The sequence below is a fragment of the Macaca mulatta genome, chromosome 9 (genome assembly GCF_049350105.2).
Source record: "Macaca mulatta isolate MMU2019108-1 chromosome 9, T2T-MMU8v2.0, whole genome shotgun sequence".
Taxonomy (NCBI): domain Eukaryota; kingdom Metazoa; phylum Chordata; class Mammalia; order Primates; family Cercopithecidae; genus Macaca; species Macaca mulatta.
In genome coordinates, this window is record NC_133414.1 from 13,031,140 (window position 1) to 13,051,605 (window position 20,466).

Genomic DNA, 20,466 nt, shown 5'->3' on the forward strand with positions numbered 1-20,466 from the left:
CTCGCCCGGCTAGTTTTTTGTATTTTTTAGTAGAGACGGGGTTTCACCAGGTTAGCCAGGATGGTCTCGATCTCCTGACCTCGTGATCCGCCCGTCTCGGCCTCCCAAAGTGCAAGGATTACAGGCTTGAGCCACCGCGCCCGGCCCAGAAGATATTATAAAAATTTAGCTTGAAAAATAAATCTGTACATATTTGTTCTCTTCCATCTTTTTTTTTTTTTTTTTTAAAGATAATGGGCAAGGCCAGGCACAGTGGCTCACACCTGTAATCCCAGCACTTTGGGAGGCTGAGGCGGGGGAATCACAAGGTCAGGAGACCAACACCATCCTGGCTAACACGGTGAAACCCTGTCTCTACTAAAAATATTAAAAAAAAAAAAAAATAGCTTGGCATGGTGGCAGGCACCTGTAGTCCCAGCTACTCAGCAAGCTGAGGCAGGAGAATGGCATGAACCCAGGAGGCGGAGCTTGCAGTGAGCCAAGATAGAGCCACAGCACTACAGCCTGGGCGACAGAGCAAGACTCCGTCTCAAAAAAAAAAAAAAAAGATAATGGGCAAGTAAAGAGGTTTCAATTATTGTTCTACAGGCCTCCTTGTAAAAGATGGGATGTCAAAACACAAGAAGAAAATGTTTGACAAGACATGATAAAAGAAAATGCCTTAAAAGTTAATAGGAAGGCAGAAAAGATGCAAACGCATCTATAATATCAGTTCCTCCAGAGGACAAGAAAATCTATCATAAAAAAGGCCTCGTAATGGAAGAAAAGCCTGGGTAAGTACATAAAAAATAACAGGTCAGAAATACGATTTATGTCCTAAAATGTTTATAAGCTAATGCATGGAATGCAGGAATCAAACATATTTTTTTACTCCTGAATGAAAAGAGGTAAACAGTTTCTAGTTACCTCTGAGATTAGGTGGGTTGAGATCCACGAGTGTCACAGTAATATAAAAATAAAATTTTATTTTAAAAATTGAGATCAAATTAACCCATAAACCTGAGGGCAGAAGTACAGTGGGAAGCATTTAGATAAAAAATTAGCATTATTGGCCAGGCACAGTGGCTCACGCCTGTAATCCCAGTACTTTGGGAGGCCAAAGTGGGTAGATCACGAGGTCAGGGAGTTCAAGACTAGCCTGGCCAGCATGGTGAAACCCCATTTCTACTAAAAATACAAAAATTAGCAGGGCATGGTGGCGGGCACCTGTAATCCCAGCTACTCAGTAGGTTGAAGCAGAGAACTGCTTGAACCCAGGAAGTGGAGGTTGCAGTGAGCTGAGATCACACCACTGCACTCCAGCCTGGGCAACAGAGTGACACTCCGTCTCAAAAAAAAAAAAAAAATAGCATTATCATTGTGAGTTTGGTCTATGAGATTACTGAGCCACACTAAGGCTGTGGATGAGGCTGTTTTCCACTGTGGTCTGATCCTATACCATCTGTAAGTTACACTGCTAAATGCAAGAGAGAAAAATAAAAATGAGACAAAAGAAGAGAAAAACATATTAGATGAGAGCAGCCAAGACAACTTGGATCATAATCCTACCCCTGCCACTTGCTAACCCTGGGGTGAAAAGTCACTTAGCCTCGCTAAGCTCAGTTTCCTCATGTGTAAGATAAATACAATAATAATGACAAAACCTGCATCTTGGCATTGTTGTAGGAATTAAATGAGGTAATTCCCATAGAGCACTTAGACATAAAAGTACTCAAACAATGTCAGCTCCCCTCATGGTAAAGTAGGAGATATACTACTTTACCTCAAGGTAAAGTATTTAAAATACGGCAACATGAAGCTTCAAGTTAAAACTAATCAGATCCAAGTTGGAGGTAGGAGATCAGGGAAGGTCTTTGCAATGTGCTTTGAAACTCACTAACCATTTTCCTGCCTGTGGGAAACAAAGCCCCACCAAGACACCTCCTACTCCATGAAGTCTTCCTGGATCATAAAGGTGATTTCTTTTTTTACTTTCTTTTCCACTCCTACTTTTACAGTATTTATCACAGATTATTATTAAATATTTCTATGCAACCACGTCTCCTCCAACCTAGAAGAAAAGATTCTTGCCACTGTACCTATTCATCTTCAAACGTTCTTCAATACCACCCACAGAGCTTTATGGGCACAAGAAAGGACAAACAGGCCACCAGGGGAACTTGAAGGACTGAATGTTTATAATATGCTGGGTCCAAATAATTTCACCCAACTGAGAAAAGGCTCGGCAGATTAAGAGAAAGTCGTAGTTTTATTCCTACTGAAGTTCCAGTTCATGGAGGATGTATGGAGAGAGAGAGAAAGAGTGGATGAGAAAGGAAAAAAAAGTTGGCTAAATAATGATGCTGGGGGAAACTCAAATAGTAAAAATAATATTGATGAATGTTGAAAATTATAGGCTTGAAGGAACTGACAGGCAAGTCATTCTTTTGTTGTAGTTGCTGTCAGTTTTTACTAAATGGTTCTCTCATATTAACTGGCCATCTGATAATTTTACTCTACATAGAAAAAGTCTAAAATATAACATGAAAACTAGAGTCCTATTAGCAGGCAAGCTGGTTGAATAGTGTCCCTCCAAAACTCATGTCCACCAAGAACCTGTGAATGTGACCTCATCTGGAAATAGGGCCTCTGCCGGGGTAATCAAGTTAAGATGAGGTCATCCTGGATGAGGGTGGACCCTACATGCAATAACTATTGTCCCTATCAGGAAAGACAGACACACATTCATAGAAGGGAGGACGGCCAGGTGATAAGGAAGACAGGGACGGAGTGATGCCAAGATGCACTAAGGATGGCAGGCTACCACTGGAGGCTGGAAGAGGCCAGGAAGGATGCCTCCCTAGAGCCCTGAGATAAAGTGTTGTCCTGCTGACACCTTAATTTTGGACTTCTGTCCTTGAGAACTGTGAGAGAGACAGTTCTTTTTTTTTTTTTTTTGAGACAGAGTCTCGCTCTGTCGCCGGGGCTGGAGCGCAGTGGCCGGATCTCAGCCCACTGCAAGCTCCGCCTCCCGGGTTTACGCCATTCTCCTGCCTCAGCCTCCTGTGTAGCTGGGACTACAGGCGCCCGCCACCTCGCCCGGCTAGTTTTTTGTATTTTTTTAGTAGAGACGGGGTTTCACCGTGTTCACCAGTATGGTCTCGATCTCCTGACCTCGTGATCCGCCCGTCTCGGCCTCCCAAAGTGCTGGGATTACAGGCTTGAGCCACCGCGCCCGGCCGAGAGAGACAGTTCTGTTGTTTTAAGCTACTTAGTTTGTGGTACTTGGTTACAGCAGCCCTAGGAAATGAATACAACATGTAAATTGCTTTTTCTTTCATTTTCTACTTTCATTATTTAAACAAATACTAACAGAGCACCTACCATATGCTAGGTACACTGTAGTAGGTGCTGGGGTTATATTTCATATTATGTTCTCTCAGACATCTTTTTTTTTCAGCCTGGACACAGCAAGTTTAATGTCTCTGCTGTACATAGAATTAACACCCTTTCCCCTCCTCATCCTTATGCTGGCAACAGGATATGCACTAAAAAATTTGGCTCTTAAGAGTCAATGAATAAAAGGATGGGCTCATACACCTTCATAGTTCTTTTCAGAAAGGATGCTTATAATTTAAAGGATGTCCTAATGGGAAGGAAAGGTACAGGGCAAGAGGCTGTTTCACATTTTAGTCCATTAGTCTTTGGCAGAGCCCAACCAAGGCCAAATTCACCTAGGATGCCCAATGGCTGTGGGGATCTCCACAGGGTCAAGTAAGCAAACCCAAATGAACATGTTGGATTAAAAAAAAACAAGATCTAGAAACTCTTGAAGGAAGAGCTTCACCCTGAAAAGGGAAGAGGAAAATGCTTGGAGGGGAAGGGCGGAGGGTCAGTGTGTGATCTCTGCTGTGGTGGTGGGCAGGGGCTTAGGAGTTAAGCCAAGGGTGCTGAAGACACTCGGCGGCAGTGGCTCTCTTCTCAGGGATCAGCTCCAACATAGGCAGTAAGAAATCTGTGAACCCATAGAACTTCTGGGGAAGGTGCCTCGCAAGCTCATTGTGGCAGGAAAATATTCCAAGGAATTTTTCACCAAAAAAGGTGACCTTAAACATATCACGAAGCTGAAACCTTGGGGGCCTTTTTGAGGTTCTAGTGGAGAAGTATGAGTGGTCTCAGGAAGAGGCAGCTGGCTTCAGACATCATTTTGAACACTGTAAAACCATGACACTAAGAGCAAATAGCTAATCAACAGTCTAAAATAATTGGGAACTCTAAAATCCTGAAATATAAACTCTGTGTAGGGTCTGAATGGCTAAATTTAAAATGAATTAACTATTTAAATTATCCAGTAGGTTTCCTTGTCATCTGGATGAAATTTTACCTGAATGCATACACACACACACATACATATATATAAAAGAAAAAAAAATCACAAGAGCACCAAAGCACCTTTTAGAATAGGCTTTAGGTTTAAACCATAAATAATTTTTATTTCTGGATATAGGGTCATGTTATCTGCAAACAAAGGTAATTTAACTTCCTCTCTTCCTACTTGAATGTCCTTGATTTCTTTCTCTTGCCTGATTGCCCTGGTCAGAACTTCCAGAGGATGTTCCAGAAGATCCTTGTCTTGTGCCAGTTTTCAAGGGGAATGCTTCCAGCTTTTGCCCATTCAGTATGATATCGGCTGTGGGTCTGTCATATATTTTGAGGTATGTTCCTTTAATGTCGAGTTTATTGAGAGTTTTTAACATGAAGGGATGTTGAATTTTATCAAAGGCCTTTTCTGCATCTATTGAGATAATCAAGTGATTTTTGTCTTTAGTTCTGTTTATGTGATGAATCACATTTATTGATTCATGTATGTATGTTGAACCAATCTTGCATCCCGAGGATGAAGCCAATTGGACTGTGGTAACTAAGCTTTTTGATGTGCTGCTGGATTTGCATTGATCAAGGATATTGGCCTGAAGTTTTCTTTGTCGGTTGTATCGATGCCAGGTTTTGGTATTGGATGATGCTGGCCTCATAGAATAAGTCAAGGAGGAATTCCTCCTTTTTCATTTTTTAGAATAGTTTTAGTAGAAATGGTACCAGCTCTTCTTTGTACCTCTGGTAGAATTCAGCTGTGCATCCATCTGGTCCTGGGCTTTTACTGGTTTGTAGGCTAGTTATTACTATCTCAATTTCAGAACTCATTATTTGCCTATTCAGAGATTCAATTTCTTTCTGGTTCAGTCTTGGGAGGATGTATGTATCCAAGGATATATCCATTTCTTCTAGATCTTCTAGTTTATGTGCACAGAGGTGTTTCTAATATTCTCTGGTGGTTGTTTGTATTTCTGTGGGGTCAGTGGTGATATCTTCCTTATCATTTCGATTGTATTTGATTATTCTCTCTTTTCTTCTTTATTAGTCTAGCTAGTGGTCTATTTTATTAATTTTTTCAACAAACCAGCTCCTGGATTCATTGATTTTTTGAAGAGTTTTTCATGTCTCTGTCTTGTTCAATTCAGCTCTGATCTTGGTTATTTCTTGTCTTCTGCTAGCTTTGGGGTTTGTGTGCTCTTGATTCTCTAATTCTTTTAGTTGAGATGTTAGGTTGTTAACTTGAGATCCCCCAAAAGCTTCTTTAGATGATAAGCAACTTCAGCAAAGTCTCAGGATATAAAAATCAGTGCGCAAAAACCACTAGCATTCCTATATCCCAACAACAGGCAAGCAGAGAGCCAAATCATGAATGAATTCCCATTCACAATTGCTACAAAAAGAGTAAAATACCTAGGAATACAGTTAACAAGCAAGTTAAGGACCTTTTCAAGGAGAACTACAAACCACTGCTCAAAGAAATCAGAGAGGAACAAACAAAAGGAGAAACACATTCCATGCTCATGGATAAGAAGAATCAATATAGTGAAAATGGCCATACTGCCTAGAGTAATTTATAGATTCAATGCTATTCCTATTAAACTACCACTGACATTCTTAATATAATTAAAAGATATATATTTTAATTCATATGGAACAATAACAAAAAAGCCCGAAAAGTCAAGACAATCCTAAGGAAAAAGAACAAAGCTGGAGGCATCACACTACCCGACTTCAAACTTTACTACAAGGCTACAATAACCAAAACAGCATGGTACTGGTATAAGAACAGACACACAGACCAATGGAACAGAACAGAGAACTCAAATATAAGACCACACACCTACAACCATCTCATCTTTGACAAACTTGACAAAAACGAGCAATGGGGAAAGGACTCCCTATTTAACAAATGGTGCTGGGATTAATTGGCTAGCCATATGCAGAAAACTGAAACTGGATCCCCTTCCTTATACTATATACAAAAATTAACTCAAGATGGATTAAAGACTTAAATGTAAAACCCAAAACTATAAAAACTCTAGAAGAAAATCTAGGCAATACCTTTCAGGACATAGGCACAGGCAAAGTTTTCATGACGAAAACACCAAAAGCAATTGCAACAAAAGCAAAAATTGTCAAATAGGATCTAATTAAACTAAAGCACTTCTGCACAGCAAAAGAAACTATCATCAGAGTGAACAGACAGCCTACAGAATGGAAGACAATTTTTGCAGTCTATCCATCTGACAAGTCTAATATCCAAAGTCTACAGGGAACTTAAACAAATTTACAAGAAAAAAATACCATTAAAAAAGAGGGCAAAGGACATGAACAGATGCTTCTCAAAGGAAGACATACATGAGGCCAACAAACATATGAAACAAAACTCAACAACACTGATTAGAGAAATGCAAATCAAAACCACAAGATACCATCTTTGATGGCGATTATTCAAAAGTCAAAAAACAACAGATACTGGCAAGGTTGCAGAAAAAAAGGAATGCTTTAACACTGTTGGTGCGAGCATAAATTAGTTCACCCATTGTGGAGACATTGTGACGATTCCTCAAAGACCTAGAGGCAGAAATATCATTTGACTCAGCAATCTCATTACTGGATACATACCCAGAGGAATATAAATCATTCTGTAATAAAGATACATGCACGCATACATTCACTATTTACAATAGCAAAGACATGGAATCAATCTAAATGCCCATCAATGATAGACAGATAGACTGAATAAAGAAAATGTGGTACATAGACATCATGGAATACTACGCAGCCATAAAAAGGAACAAGATCATGTCCTTTGCCAGGACATGAATGGGGTTGGAAGCCATTATCCTCAGCAAACCAACACAAGAACAGAAAACCAGATACTGCATGTTCTCGCTTATAAATGGGAGCTGAATGATGAGACTACACAGGCACATGAGGAGGAACAAAACACAGTGGGGCCTGTCAGCGAGGGGTGGTGGTGGGAGGGAAGAGCAACAGGAAGAATAGCCAGTGGGTGCTAAGGCTTAATACCTAGGTGATGGGATGATCTATGCAGCAAACCACCATGGCACATATTTATCTATGTAACAAATCTGCAAGTCCCACACAGGAGTACTCCTGAACTTAAAATAAAAGTTGAAGAAAAAAAAAGTGTTGACCCTCCCAAAAAGATAGCAATTTTTATTTTTTCCCATTTATTCCACATTAATTTTTTGTACATATTTTCTAAGGAACGTATTTCAAAATCTATGGGTCTAAGATTCTTAGATGTAAATCTCTTACTCCTTTCAAGGGTTAACAGAAAATTTAGGTTCAGAAAGGGTATAGCTGCGAGATGACAAGGAGATAACATTTAATGCATTACCTAATTTAAGAAAAAAGTTATTACTCAAAAGTTTAACTTTTTATTAATCAATAATAAAACCTAGAGATACCCTAATAATCTTGGGGCAAAGTCATCTTTTTTTCATGCTAGAAGAATCGTACACGGCAGGTGTTAGTTAAACTGAACTCTGTTGCTGTTTCCCACGAACTCTCAAAGTGATGCCGCAAATGACTTCATTAACACCATGTGGCAAACAAGCAGCTATAATTAGGTGTTAGTCCACTTTCCATGCAACCATATCCCAACATTGATTATTTAATTACTTTAATTGACTTATGTATTTGAAAAGCACTTGATACTTACTGATACAAACAATAACATTTTTACTGAAGTATCTATTTAAAATTTAAGAAGTATTCTGCAATCCAGAAAACAAATAGACCTCCAAAACCTCCAATGCAATATAGTTTTAATATAATTTTAAGTGATCATATGAATATCTCTTGTCACCTTGAATGCTAAAAGAAATGGATTTTACTTTTTAATTTCAAAATAACAAGTTAGCTTTAGCTACTCACACTATACAGGTCCCTCGTTTCTTCTTTCATTTTAGGGATCTCAAGAAGGAGGGCCCAGACTTCACCTCTGAGCTGCAGTGGTATTCCTTTGTAAATTCGCCTATGAAACTTATTAAAAGAAAAAGAAACTGAAGGTTACAAACTGACAAAAACTTAGACTAGTCTCTATAGTCAATCTTGCTGATATTTGTTAGCATTGTATTTCCAAAGCATCTATGGCAATTAATTAATACATTTCAACATGGCACACTGAGATACTGTCATCTGTTTTTAAGATTCTAACAGGGAGACACAGACAAAGAAGGAGAGAGTATAACAAGAAATTGTTAAGAATGCCCAAAGCATGAGCATGTTCAGGCCATTACGGAAGTGTCCCTTAAGTGGCACGAAAGCAGTCAGTGCTCTTTTTAAAGGTGTGAACATCTGATTTACACATTCCCTGATGGTATAATTAACTTCTTACACACTTTCTTCCTTTTATCCCACACACCTAAAAGATGCTCCAAACAGCAAAAGGGTTGCCTTGTCCCCAAAATGTCCTCATGGAATGTAGAGTGCTGTCTAACTCCTAATCTCTTTCCTACCACCTTCTCAATGGTCTCTCTAGAAGATACCAAGCTTCTCCTCATCTATCTGAAACCTCAGTTAATCCTATCGGCAATCTTCAGTGTTCTCTCTCTCTCAGACACTCTCATTCCCCGCCCACCCACCCACCCCCACCCCTCCACCCCCGCCGGCTGCCCTTTCTCCTTCTTTTCTCTCCTCTTTTCAGTTCTTGCTATTTCTTCAGGAAAACCTTTTTCTTTTTCTTAAATGACACTGATGCTATCTGATAAGACAAAAATGATAAATCTCCATAAAGACACAACTTTTGAATGAAATTAGGCATAAAACAACAGTATCATCAACTCCCTCCATCCTTGAAAGTCTACTGCTACTGCCCTAAGATTCTTAAGTTCAATATACCTCTCCATCTTCTTGTAATTAATTTTTTCCTCAAGTCTAATTACTCAGAATAACATAAAACCTATTACGGTCATCACAATGTTGTGCATAACACTTTGAAACTTAAAAATAGATGTCCAAACAGGGAAGTAATTAAATAAATTATAGCAGAAGCCCTTCAGGTAAAAACTGGTACTCTTATTATCACCATAATATAGTTGAATGTTATGGTTCAGAAAATAAGATGCCAGTTCTAATAACTGAGATATTGAAGAGCTGCAATAACCGTACACAAGGCTTTAACTTCTATTACACTACTTAGATTTTTTTAAATCTAAGTCATAAGGCAGCTTTAAGAAACTTCAATCATGTGGTTGAAGGTGAGTGACCAAGTCGAACAACTTTTATTAAAAAACAGTGAATACTGTAAAGTTGATTCAAATAATGACTTATAAAATTTGTTTTGTTCTTTTGGTATAAATATAGTATGCTTCGAATTTGAAATTTCAGCAGATAGTGACTACAGTCATATAAATTTTAATCCCAGGCGATCACTTTAACTGGAGGAGTATGTACAGGAAGGCTTCATGCTGATGATAAAACTAGACTTGCAACATTTGCCTCATGCTCGACATTTACAACCATTAATTGCAAACTGAGTGTGGTTAAAAACAAGTGAATTTAAGACTTGTTTTCCCAAAGGAAGTTTATGATCTATACCACTTCACAATTATAGTAAACTGTGATTTTAAAGTAATATCATCCACAAAAAGTCACTTCAAATTATCTTCTAAATTTCTAGAGTAAAGATGTCATACCACAGGCAACTGATTTGAGTATCAGAAAGTGTAGAAATCACTGCAAATGCTAAAAGTAAAATTTTAATAGGAAAGCGTAATATGACCGAACAAGTAAAATGACATTTTTAATGAGTAACATAAGAGCTCTGACACTTCTTAAGCTATATTACTTGAAAAGCCTTCAGACATTATTTTGTTGCTATTGCTCAATTGTGTACTCAATAATTGTACGTTAAGTTACTGTCCACCATTTATCCTAAAGTTAAATCTAGATTTAGGAAAAAAACTCCATCAAACAGATGTGATTACATTAAAAAGTAGGAAATTTGGGGGTAGAAATAAAAAATTAATGGTCCCTATACTAGTACAGAGCTAAAATTAAAAATCAGGCACATATGGGAAAGGTTAAGAAAAAACACTGATACAGTGTCATTATCATCACCCATGGCAACAATTAACCCAAACTTTTACTGGGCATTTACCATGCACAAGAAACTATTTTAAGAAACTATTTAACAACTATTAGAAACTATTTAACAACCATTTAAATAAGAAACTATTTAACTAGTTAAACTTTTATTTTATCCCTTCCCTTTAAGCTATTTATGGATATTTACCTCATTTAATTATACCAACAATTCTATAACTTTAATTATACCAACAACTCAATTTTACCGATGGAGAAAGTGAATCACAAAGAGGTTAAATAACTTGCCCAAAAGTAAGCACAAGATGTTATAAAAGATGACTGATTTTACAGTTCATTAAAAAACAAAGACCATCTCCCTGTGTCCACGGCACATGGAACAAAGACCATCTCCCTGTGTACATGGTACATGGTTTTGCCCCACTGGACTTACTGAAATACATGGAATAGCGAACAGGAAAGTGTTAAGAAAGCCCAAGAGCAGAAAGCACTAAAATAATGATAATATAATTACACCAAAAACTTAAAAGGAATATAAAAACGATGTCTTTGGAATCCAAGCAGTAGGAGGTGACAAAACAAAATATGTACACAAAATCACATATAGCAGAAAAAGAAATTATAAGACCCTAAAATAAAAATTTTCTAATTATGCTGATTGTTTTTCAAATACTTGTACTATTACTAACTTATTACAGTTACACATCTTTCTTCACAAATTTTCAACTATCATAGAAGTTTTAGAAACTTTATAAAACAAAGTAGGAATTACATCCAAACACAACAGTTTGGATGAAATCTGCTTATTCCCCAGAACAGTAGTCCAGTTTACAGTTGTTGATAATCCTTCAACTACAGAGCAGCATTTCATCTTCTCCACATCAGCCCCATAATGTAGGTTCAGTGCACGGGTTCCACTTACAATGGAAGTAAAACAAGATACAGAAGAAAAGTATCTGCCCTAGATCAAAAAGTTCCATCTTATTACAAATTCGGGGACTTTCTGCCAAATCACACTGTCTTCTAAAAATTACCGCTTTATTAAAGTGGCAGAATTTATCAGTAAAAAGTGATAGCTGGTTGTCCTCAACTCATAAACGAACATCATTCATTCATTCTAAAATGATACTTACAATGAATGCCTGCTTTGTGGCCAACGCTTATGAGGTCCTGTGGCTACAAACATGAAAAAGATCTGTGGAGCTCACAGTGTGGTGGGAAGAGAAATACATAAGCTGATAATTTTAACTTAAACAGAGAATCCTTTATCATAAAATACAGTCACATGCATGAGCTGCTAACAGTGCTGACGGGGGAGGTGGTGGTAGAGACAGACTCCCCAGTGAGCCAGTGTTCAAAGAAGAATGGTGGGCATCACACTGTCTGGATCCGCAAGAGAAGCTATCAGGGAGTGGCTAGCCCTTCTACAAAAGGATACATACAATTCTAAGAGAGAACTAGAAAAAGGTTAGGGACAAAGTTGCTGGGGTGAGCGCCATGAATCTGCTGTGATGATCACTTCTTATGGGTCCAACACAGGCACTGCCATCCTGAGCCTATCTTAGAGATAACAGAAGAAAGGAGGAACTAATCCTGTGAGAGGTGGAAAGGATTTCCTTTAGACAAAATGACAATAAACTCATTACTGAATAAGAATGTGCCAGGAAGGGAAAAGTGGGGGTGGGAGCAGGGATGTGGATAATGATGAGTCCAACAGTAATAATAACAATAGTTAAAGAACACTTTATTTATTATGAGCTGACACTATGCTATGTGTTTCTAAATTAATTTATTCATTGTAATATTACTGCATCCCTAAAGAGGTAGGTGCTATTATTAACATATCCATTTCACAAATGAAAAAATTAAGACATAGAAAGGTTAGGTAACTAGCTCAAAAGAAACTGCGTCACAAGAACTCAAATTCAGTCTGAGTCTGACTTCAGAATCCATACTCTTAACAACCATGATAAAGAACTTCTACATATTGAATTGTAACAACATTTCAGTATTCCAATTTGAAAAGTATTACCTTTAAGATTCTTCTACAAATTTATTTCATAGATATGATACATAAAATCTTTAAAAAGTCTACAGTAGTCCCCCAGAAACGTTTAAAAATCTATCAACTTAAAAAAAAATTCCAACAAATGACTAATGTTTTCAGTACCTTTTTCTAAACCTTGGTGATTCAGTGACAAGCGTGCAATCCACATCATTATGACTGCCAGTGAGTAAACTTTTCAGCCCAGCAATTCTAGCTGAGTTTTGTGCGAGTGTGCGCCATGAAACAGAGGCTCACTCGAGCTGCTTATGCCTTTTACTGCCTCTCCATTTTCTCTAATCATCCCCGCTCCACTGGCTCCTTTGTTTCTGCCTTCAAACAGCAACAAGTCTCCCAAATCTGCATCTAAAAAAGTTTTAAACCATCCACAAGGCCCTACTGTGTTAACTACATTCTACTTCCCTGACAGACACCAAAAGGGAAAGCTGGCATAAAAGATGTTAGTTAAATAAGTTCTAAGTCTGGACATTCTTTTGCTTGTTGCTAACAAGCTGTGTAACCTTAAGAAATTTATTTCTAAGCATTATGCCTCCATTTCAAGTATATCATGACCAGTTAAATCATAATGGTCTCCACTTAACAGAGATAACTTCACTTCATAGACTGTATTTTTAAAATACAGGCTAGGCACAGTGGCTCCTGCCTGTAATCCCAATGCTTTTGGAGGCTGAGGCAGGATAAACATTTGACGCCAGGAATTTGAGATCAGCCTGAGCAACACAGCAAGACCCTGTCTCCACAAAACAAACAAACAAACAAACAAACAACATTTTTTTTTTTTAATTAGCAGGCATGGTGGTGCTTGCCTATGGTCCCAGCTACTTGGGAGGCTGAGGTAGGACAATCACTTAAGCCCAGGAGCTGCAGGCTGCAGAGAACTGTAATTGTGCAACTGCACGCCAGCCCGGGCAACAGAGACCCTGTCTCTCAAAAAAAAAAAACAAAAAAAACAAAAAAAAAAACAAAAAAAATTAACAAGACAATACTACTGTACATAGGGAGGCAGTCACTGTGAGAACAGAGGCAACATAAACAATCTTAATGGAATTTTTTTTTTTCCCATTAAAGCTTGGGTTCTAAAAATCCAAATATTCCCTACCAGAGCTATATTTTTATTTCAAATGTTTTTAGAATTTCTCTGTATTACTACTATAAAAGTAAGTAATCTGTGGAGAGAAAACACACTTCTCCTTGAAAGACAAGAAAAAAAATGCTAGTTTTTTTACTTGAATGCAATTTAAAACTAGGTGTGAATTGAAAGCAGTAATTCTTTTAGAAGGTTCATTCTGTTTCACACCAAATTGGGCCATATATATCACCAAATCATTCTAGCATTATAGTTATGGGAGAGTGCTTCAAAATTATACTTCAAAGAAATGGCACTGCTAAAATCTCTCTTAATGGGAACTGCATTAGCCAGAGTTGCTGTCAGAATTGCTGACAGCAGAATTCTGCCCAGTAGAACTGCTCATTTTTAGAGAGGCTTACATACTTTCATAGGCATATGTATACCAGAGAAGAACATAAAGCCATATAATTCTACAAATATTTTATTAGAATGAATGTGAGATTAAAGGATAGGTGCAATGCATTGAAATCTACCCTGTAATTACCACTTGAGCAATCTTTTCACAAAGATGTAAAGTAGTTGTCAAATGTAGGCCAATGTGAGACTGCAAAATATTAAACAAGAGAACAGATGTTGTAACTAATATTCTACTTTGAACCCAGTCCTTAGAAACATCCTGAGTTCAAACCTTATGCTAATAACAGCCAGTTAATAAAATCAACAACCCCAAATGAACTCACTCCTGATGAAAATAAAGTAATATAAGAGCCTGACTAAGGATATTTAGTATGCTCAAAAAGAAAAGGCTCATTAGCTCTGTAAGATACCCATGTCAAAAAGATTCCCACGGTTAAGTTTCATGTGATTTAAGATCCCTCTTAAAAATTCATACCTCATATTAAAGACCAAATAATCCTACAGTAAAGAAAGAAATCTTGCTTAATTTTGTTTAGCTCAGGTTTTCCCAACTTTATTTAACCAGAGAGCCCTTTCCTCATTTAATAATAAGCAACACATACTGACTGCATACTAAGTGCCTGGCACTATTCTATGCTCTACATAAACTAACTTATTTAATCCTCACAACAAGCCTAATGGGGTAGGTAGTACAGCAGAAAAAAGTTAAATGCCTTTCCCAATGTCATGTGGCTAGGAAGTAGAGGGCTGGGGTTTGACCCGTGATAGTCTGCCTCTAGAATCTGCCTCTTCACCATCAGGCTATACTACTGCTTCTGTTGAACTAGCAGAACCCAAGAAACTCATGCTCCCTGGAATTCTTATTGGCAAATGTTGACATAAGATAATTTGTACCTATACAAAAAGGAAAAGAAAGGATTACCCTGAAAAAAGTGTGAGGAAATGGACAAAAATCCCAACAGTTAACTCAGTTGTGTTTTGTTGGCAGGACCAAGATTTCTTTTTTTCCTTTAAAATGTTTTTATTGTTCAGCCCTTCCTTCGATAAATTAATAGGGGTAGTTAACATTTACTGAATGCTTATTCTATGTAAGATACAATGCTAAGTGCTTTACATGCATTAAATCATGAAATCTTTGTCGCTTTGAAATGGGACACTATTATCTCCATTCTGCAGATGAGGAAACTGAGGCTTAGATGTCAGTGTTCTTAAAATATGGCCCATGAAATAAAAACGATTTTCATAATAAAACTATTTCTTTTTACCGTGCTGGCTTTTGCATGATCATAAAAAAGCTATGGTGAAACTTTTGCACTGATCACAGAAAAGCTATGGTGGTAAAAACTGCCAGCTCTTGGCACAAATGAAGGCAGCAGTAATGCTGTACTGTAGAATCAGTGATTCCTCACTCCATGTTTTAAAAAATCAGTTTAAATTAAGAATGCCCTCGATGATGCAGTAAAAAGTGTTAACTTGATTAAATATCAACCTTTGATGGAGGTCTCATTAACATAATGAGGAGTGATGACACAGGAGGTGCATACGGAGCTCTGTGCCGCACAACCAAGTGCAATGACTGTCTCAAGAAAAAGTGCTTACGATGAAATTGTTTGAATCATGAACATTTTCACAAAACACTGTTATTACTTGAAAGAATAACTAAGCAACTGTCACTCAGCACTGGGTATTTGGCAGGCATTTTCTCAAAAATATCTTAAATGAGCCTGTCACTTGAAGGAAGAGAACTGATAAGAGTATTTACTGCCACTGATGATACCTGACCTTTCAAATAAAACTGACAGCTTTGGAAAACTTCCACCCCCAGGAGCTTGACATCTTCCCACTGTTTAAAGACTTTTCTGATGAGACGCCTGGTGATATTAATATATGTCAGTAATTTTCTCTAATTAACTTAGCACAAACTCAATGCAAGGCAGAAAGATTAAAAGGGAGGTTTGCTAGAAGCTTTTGAAAAAGAAGATTGCTCCTACTTGAGGGAATGCTTCCAGAGGCCAACCCTCTCTCTTTCTGAGCAGTATGACCTGTGGATATAAAGCCTGGAACTGCTCCAGTGATTCTGACCTCACAGGGAAGCCAACCTCAAGATGGAGCAAACAGTGCAGAAGGCAGAGAAGAGATGGAAGAAACTACGGCACAGGCAACTTCAATAAGCAGCTGAATTAAATCACTCCTGAAACCCATCCCACCTCTGAACCACCCAATACACACTCTTAAATGTTGAAACCAATTTGAATCGGGTATTATGTTACTTACAATATAAAAACTCCTAATTTGAGGCATATTGCTAAATCAAAATTTCAAAACCAAATATGAATGTAATACTCTTATAATTAAAGAAGAACTTCTACTAGGAAAATCCACATTGAGTTTATATAGTTTCGTATGGAAATAACATTATTTTAAATTACCTTTTCAGTGTTCTTGTATTTTTCCCATCCTTTCAGCATTTTCAGCCATTTGGTAGTTCTTTCAATCTCCAGGTGCTTTTGCTAAAATGAAATTGAAATTCATTGTTATTGTTCGTTTCTTATAAATTATAAAAAACTTCAAAGAAAATGCTGCTAAAAAAAGAACTAAAAAGTTATGCTATATTAGCAGATACCCTATCTAACTTTTAAAAAGTTGGATAATCTCAGAACTGTATCAATACTAGTCCATAGCTAAAGTTAAGATTAATAGGAAATGCTCTATCTAGGTAAAAAGATAAAGATATTATTTAAATTTTCCAAGACTTTAAAAGTAACCAAAATATTGTGTATTCTACAAATTTAAACAAAAAAAAATTTTAATATTTTGAAATATTTTACAAAGGAACAAAAACACAACTTTGAAATTTAATTATCTTATTTTACTGAATTCTAGTATATTGATGTTTTTAGTGAGAGTTAGTTTTTTAAAAGCAAAAGTGGCTGTTTATTTATTTATGGAAAGATTAATGTGTAATGAGTCTTATGCTAAGGAAAACTATTTTAAAAAATACTAACTACTAGTTGCTGCCCTAAGGAAATTTGACCAGGTGCTAAGGACAATGGACAAGGAACACACTGCGTTGTAGCAGGCACTGGTACTGGCAGGAATGGCCACGCAGAAGGGGCAGTCAGTCCACCTAAGCATGCCAGAGAAAATGATCCCAAAATGAGGAACAGTGAGATTATTAGGGTGGGAATGTGGGAATGCAATGTGGGAAAGAATGTTCTAGGCGGCCGTGAGAATGCGTGTATTTTTGAGACAGCAGGGGCCAACAGCAGCTCCAAAGGGTTTACAAAAGCATCAGGACACCAGGCTGCCAAAGTTGGGGGAGGTCTCTTGCGTGCGCACTCAAGTGAAATTCAGGGGCAAGGCTGGGGAATGGGGAAAGTAAGATGGAAAATGCTCACTCTTCACTTCTTTGGCTTCCAGTAGAAGGAATATTTTTTCCTAAGTACCTGGGCCCATGAGTGTAGTAAGTATATGAATAAAAAGCAATGGAAATACAAGTCTACCCAGAAAAGGAAATCATTCTGAGGACACATTTTATGCTCAAGGATGCATGCTCACTGCCACCCCACGAGGTAGGTATGATCGTCATCATTTTACAATGAGGAAACAGAGGCATAAAGGGCTTAAGGGATTTGTCCCAAGTCACCCCTCTAGTAAGTGGTAGAAGACGGATTCAAAGCCAGGCAGCCTGGCTCCAGGACATACACTCCGAGCCACCACATCTCTGGCTCCCATCCTGTCCTCTGCCCTAGTTCAGGCAATCATCATTCCTGGATGGAAGCAGCAGCTCCTTACTGACTGTCTGCAATCCAGCCTCAAACAGGCAGGCTTTATGCTGGCAGATGGCATATATGCCTCACCACTAATATTTTTAGACCTAAAAGCAGCAGAAAATTCCAAAGAAAATCCTGAATTTAGGAAAAGTATCTCACCAATGAGAACATTTTTATAGAATTTCAATTTTAGGCATATTCTTTTTTTTTTTTTTTTTTTTTTTTTTGTTGAGACAGAGTCTCGCTTTGTCGCCCAGACTGGAGCGCAGTGGCCGGATCTCAGCTCACTGCAAGCTCCGCCTCCCGGGTTCACGCCATTCTCCTGCCTCAGCCTCCCAAGTAGCTGGGACTACAGACGCCCGCCACCTCGCCCGGCTAGGTTTTTGTATTTTTTTTTTTTAGTAGAGACGGGGTTTCACCGTGTTAGCCAGGATAGTCTCGATCTCCTGACCTTGTGATCCGCCCGTCTCGGCCTCCCAAAGTGCTGGGATTACAGGCTTGAGCCACCGCGCCCGGCCCAATTTTAGGCATATTCTTAAAACTCTTAAATTACCTCTTTTTACAATTTTTGTATGGGTTTCTCACAAAAGATGAGCACTCATGAGCAAAAGATATTATTTTATAATTCACATTTTTCAAAAGGCTAAGCATATTCCTCATTATATTATTAGTGATAAAATGTTGCAGATGGTTCCAGAAATATGTTTAATTTTAAAACTCAGTGGGGCACTGAAATCTAATTAATGTTTCTGCTAAATGTGACTTTAGAGAAGGCCAAGCTGTGAAAAATTAAGATTGATCTAAATCACCATTTGGTATTTTTTGTTCTTCTGCACTTTCTCCCCTGACTTCTTTAAAGCATAATCCTTTTTTCCACCAACAGGAAAACACCAAATAGTTCAAGCCAACCCAAGAGTATAATAACATACACTTTGCCAGGAACAACCCTGCTGAGATCTTGCAGGTCTCTTGCTATCTTTCATTTTTATGACCATGAATTATCAATGAATAACTTTAGGAAGTAGTCATTTTTTTAAAGGCACACTTTTGCATTCTGATGATTATCATATATACAGATTATTTTAAATGCTATATATTCCCACACTGCAAGAACAAAACACACACATACAAAAAAAAAAATTTAAGGATCATTAAGTATGCTTTCTTTCCTCTACAGGAAAAAAATAGAATAAAATAAAATAATATATATTTTATACAATATATAATACATATTACATATAATATCTAATTATACATAATATATAATTATCTTATATATTACATATAATTATATATCTTATATAAAATAAATACATAAAATATATAAAGTATATATGATATAATATATAATATATATTATATATATATACACACACACCCCTTGGGAAGCTACAGAATTCTAAAATTATGTATCAGTATTCAATCAAGTTTAAGTGTTAACTCCATAATGCTGTCCATTTAATAATACCAAACTTGAATGCACATGACAGTCTTTTTCCCCCAATCATGAATCTATAATTCATAGATGAAATATACTTTCTCACCAAAGATGCTGAAGCTAACTATTCTAGCAACTGTTTTGAAGAAGTAACTGAAAACATACTCACATATGACAAATGTGAACTTAAGTGCCCCAGAAAAATAAGCTAAGGAATGCCATCTTGCCACAGACTCAATCACAACCAGACAAAACTGGAATATAATAGTGTATTAGAAACTCCACTTCAAGTTCAACAGAGACTTTAAAGTCGACAATAACTGAAACTATTTTCCCAAACATGCTGCTAGTATGCTTCTGTCCCTGACATGAACTAACACCATCACTACCCACTAAGTCCTCCTTTTCTCTCACTTCCCACCCCCAAAGCACACTCTGCTGGGTCCATGTTGTGTCTCCTGCTTCCATCCTGTCCTCTGCCCCAGTTCAGGTAATCGGAGTTCCTGGATGAAAACAGAAGCTCCCTGCTGGGATCCTTGTCTTCACTCCGGCCTCCACACTGCTACCACAACCTTTCACACGTGTCCCACAACCCTTCAATGGCTACCCATTTTCTAGAAGTAAAGTTTAAATTTCTTAGCATAGCACACATGAGTAGCCTTTCAGAATGCGGCCCCAATTCACCTTCTAGTTCTATCTCCTGCTACTTCTGTGATCTGGCCACCCTGAACTATTTGTCATTCCCATACACAATGCATTTTCAGCCTTTGTGACAAATGTTTCCTATTTGTCTCCCTGTGATTTTCTCACCATCATCTGGTAAAATCCTACGCATCCTCTCAAGACCTAGGTCAAATGTCCAACGCCTGGAACCTTTCCCAGTTCTCTCCATGTTCCAAGCATGTTCCAAGGAACAAAACCAACTGTTCCCTTAGCATTCCATGGCATGGATTCAAGACCCAGATGACCTGGGTTCAAATCTGAGTTCTGTCCCATGCTGTTTCATTTGGGGGCAAACTACTTAATCTTTCTGCACCTTAACTGTCTCATCTATAAAATGAGAATATTTTGATCATTGTTACAGCACCTAACATCTGTGTTCTAGTTGGCTTAAATGCCCAAACTGTATTATCAATGTATGAACTCCTTGACTATAGAGACTGGGTATGTTCATGTTTTTATCACCTAAAACAGTGGTTGTTATATAAGAAAAGTTAAACATTTAAAAATTAAACAGAATTTATATAAGAAAAAAAAAACTGAACACTATGAA

At 37.6% G+C, this 20,466-nt stretch overlaps 1 protein-coding gene across 4 annotated transcripts in view; it reads right to left on the bottom strand.

Moving 5' to 3' along the window:
• USP6NL (USP6 N-terminal like) overlaps positions 1-20,466 on the bottom strand; it is a 155,208-nt gene that overhangs the window by 37,907 nt on the left and 96,835 nt on the right. For all 4 annotated transcript variants that reach the window (XM_077944908.1, XM_015146448.3, XM_077944907.1 and 1 more), the window contains 2 exon segments: positions 16,412-16,492; positions 8,260-8,367 (listed from right to left, as the gene is read on the bottom strand). In XM_077944908.1, the coding sequence (XP_077801034.1) occupies positions 8,260-8,367; positions 16,412-16,492 (189 nt within the window).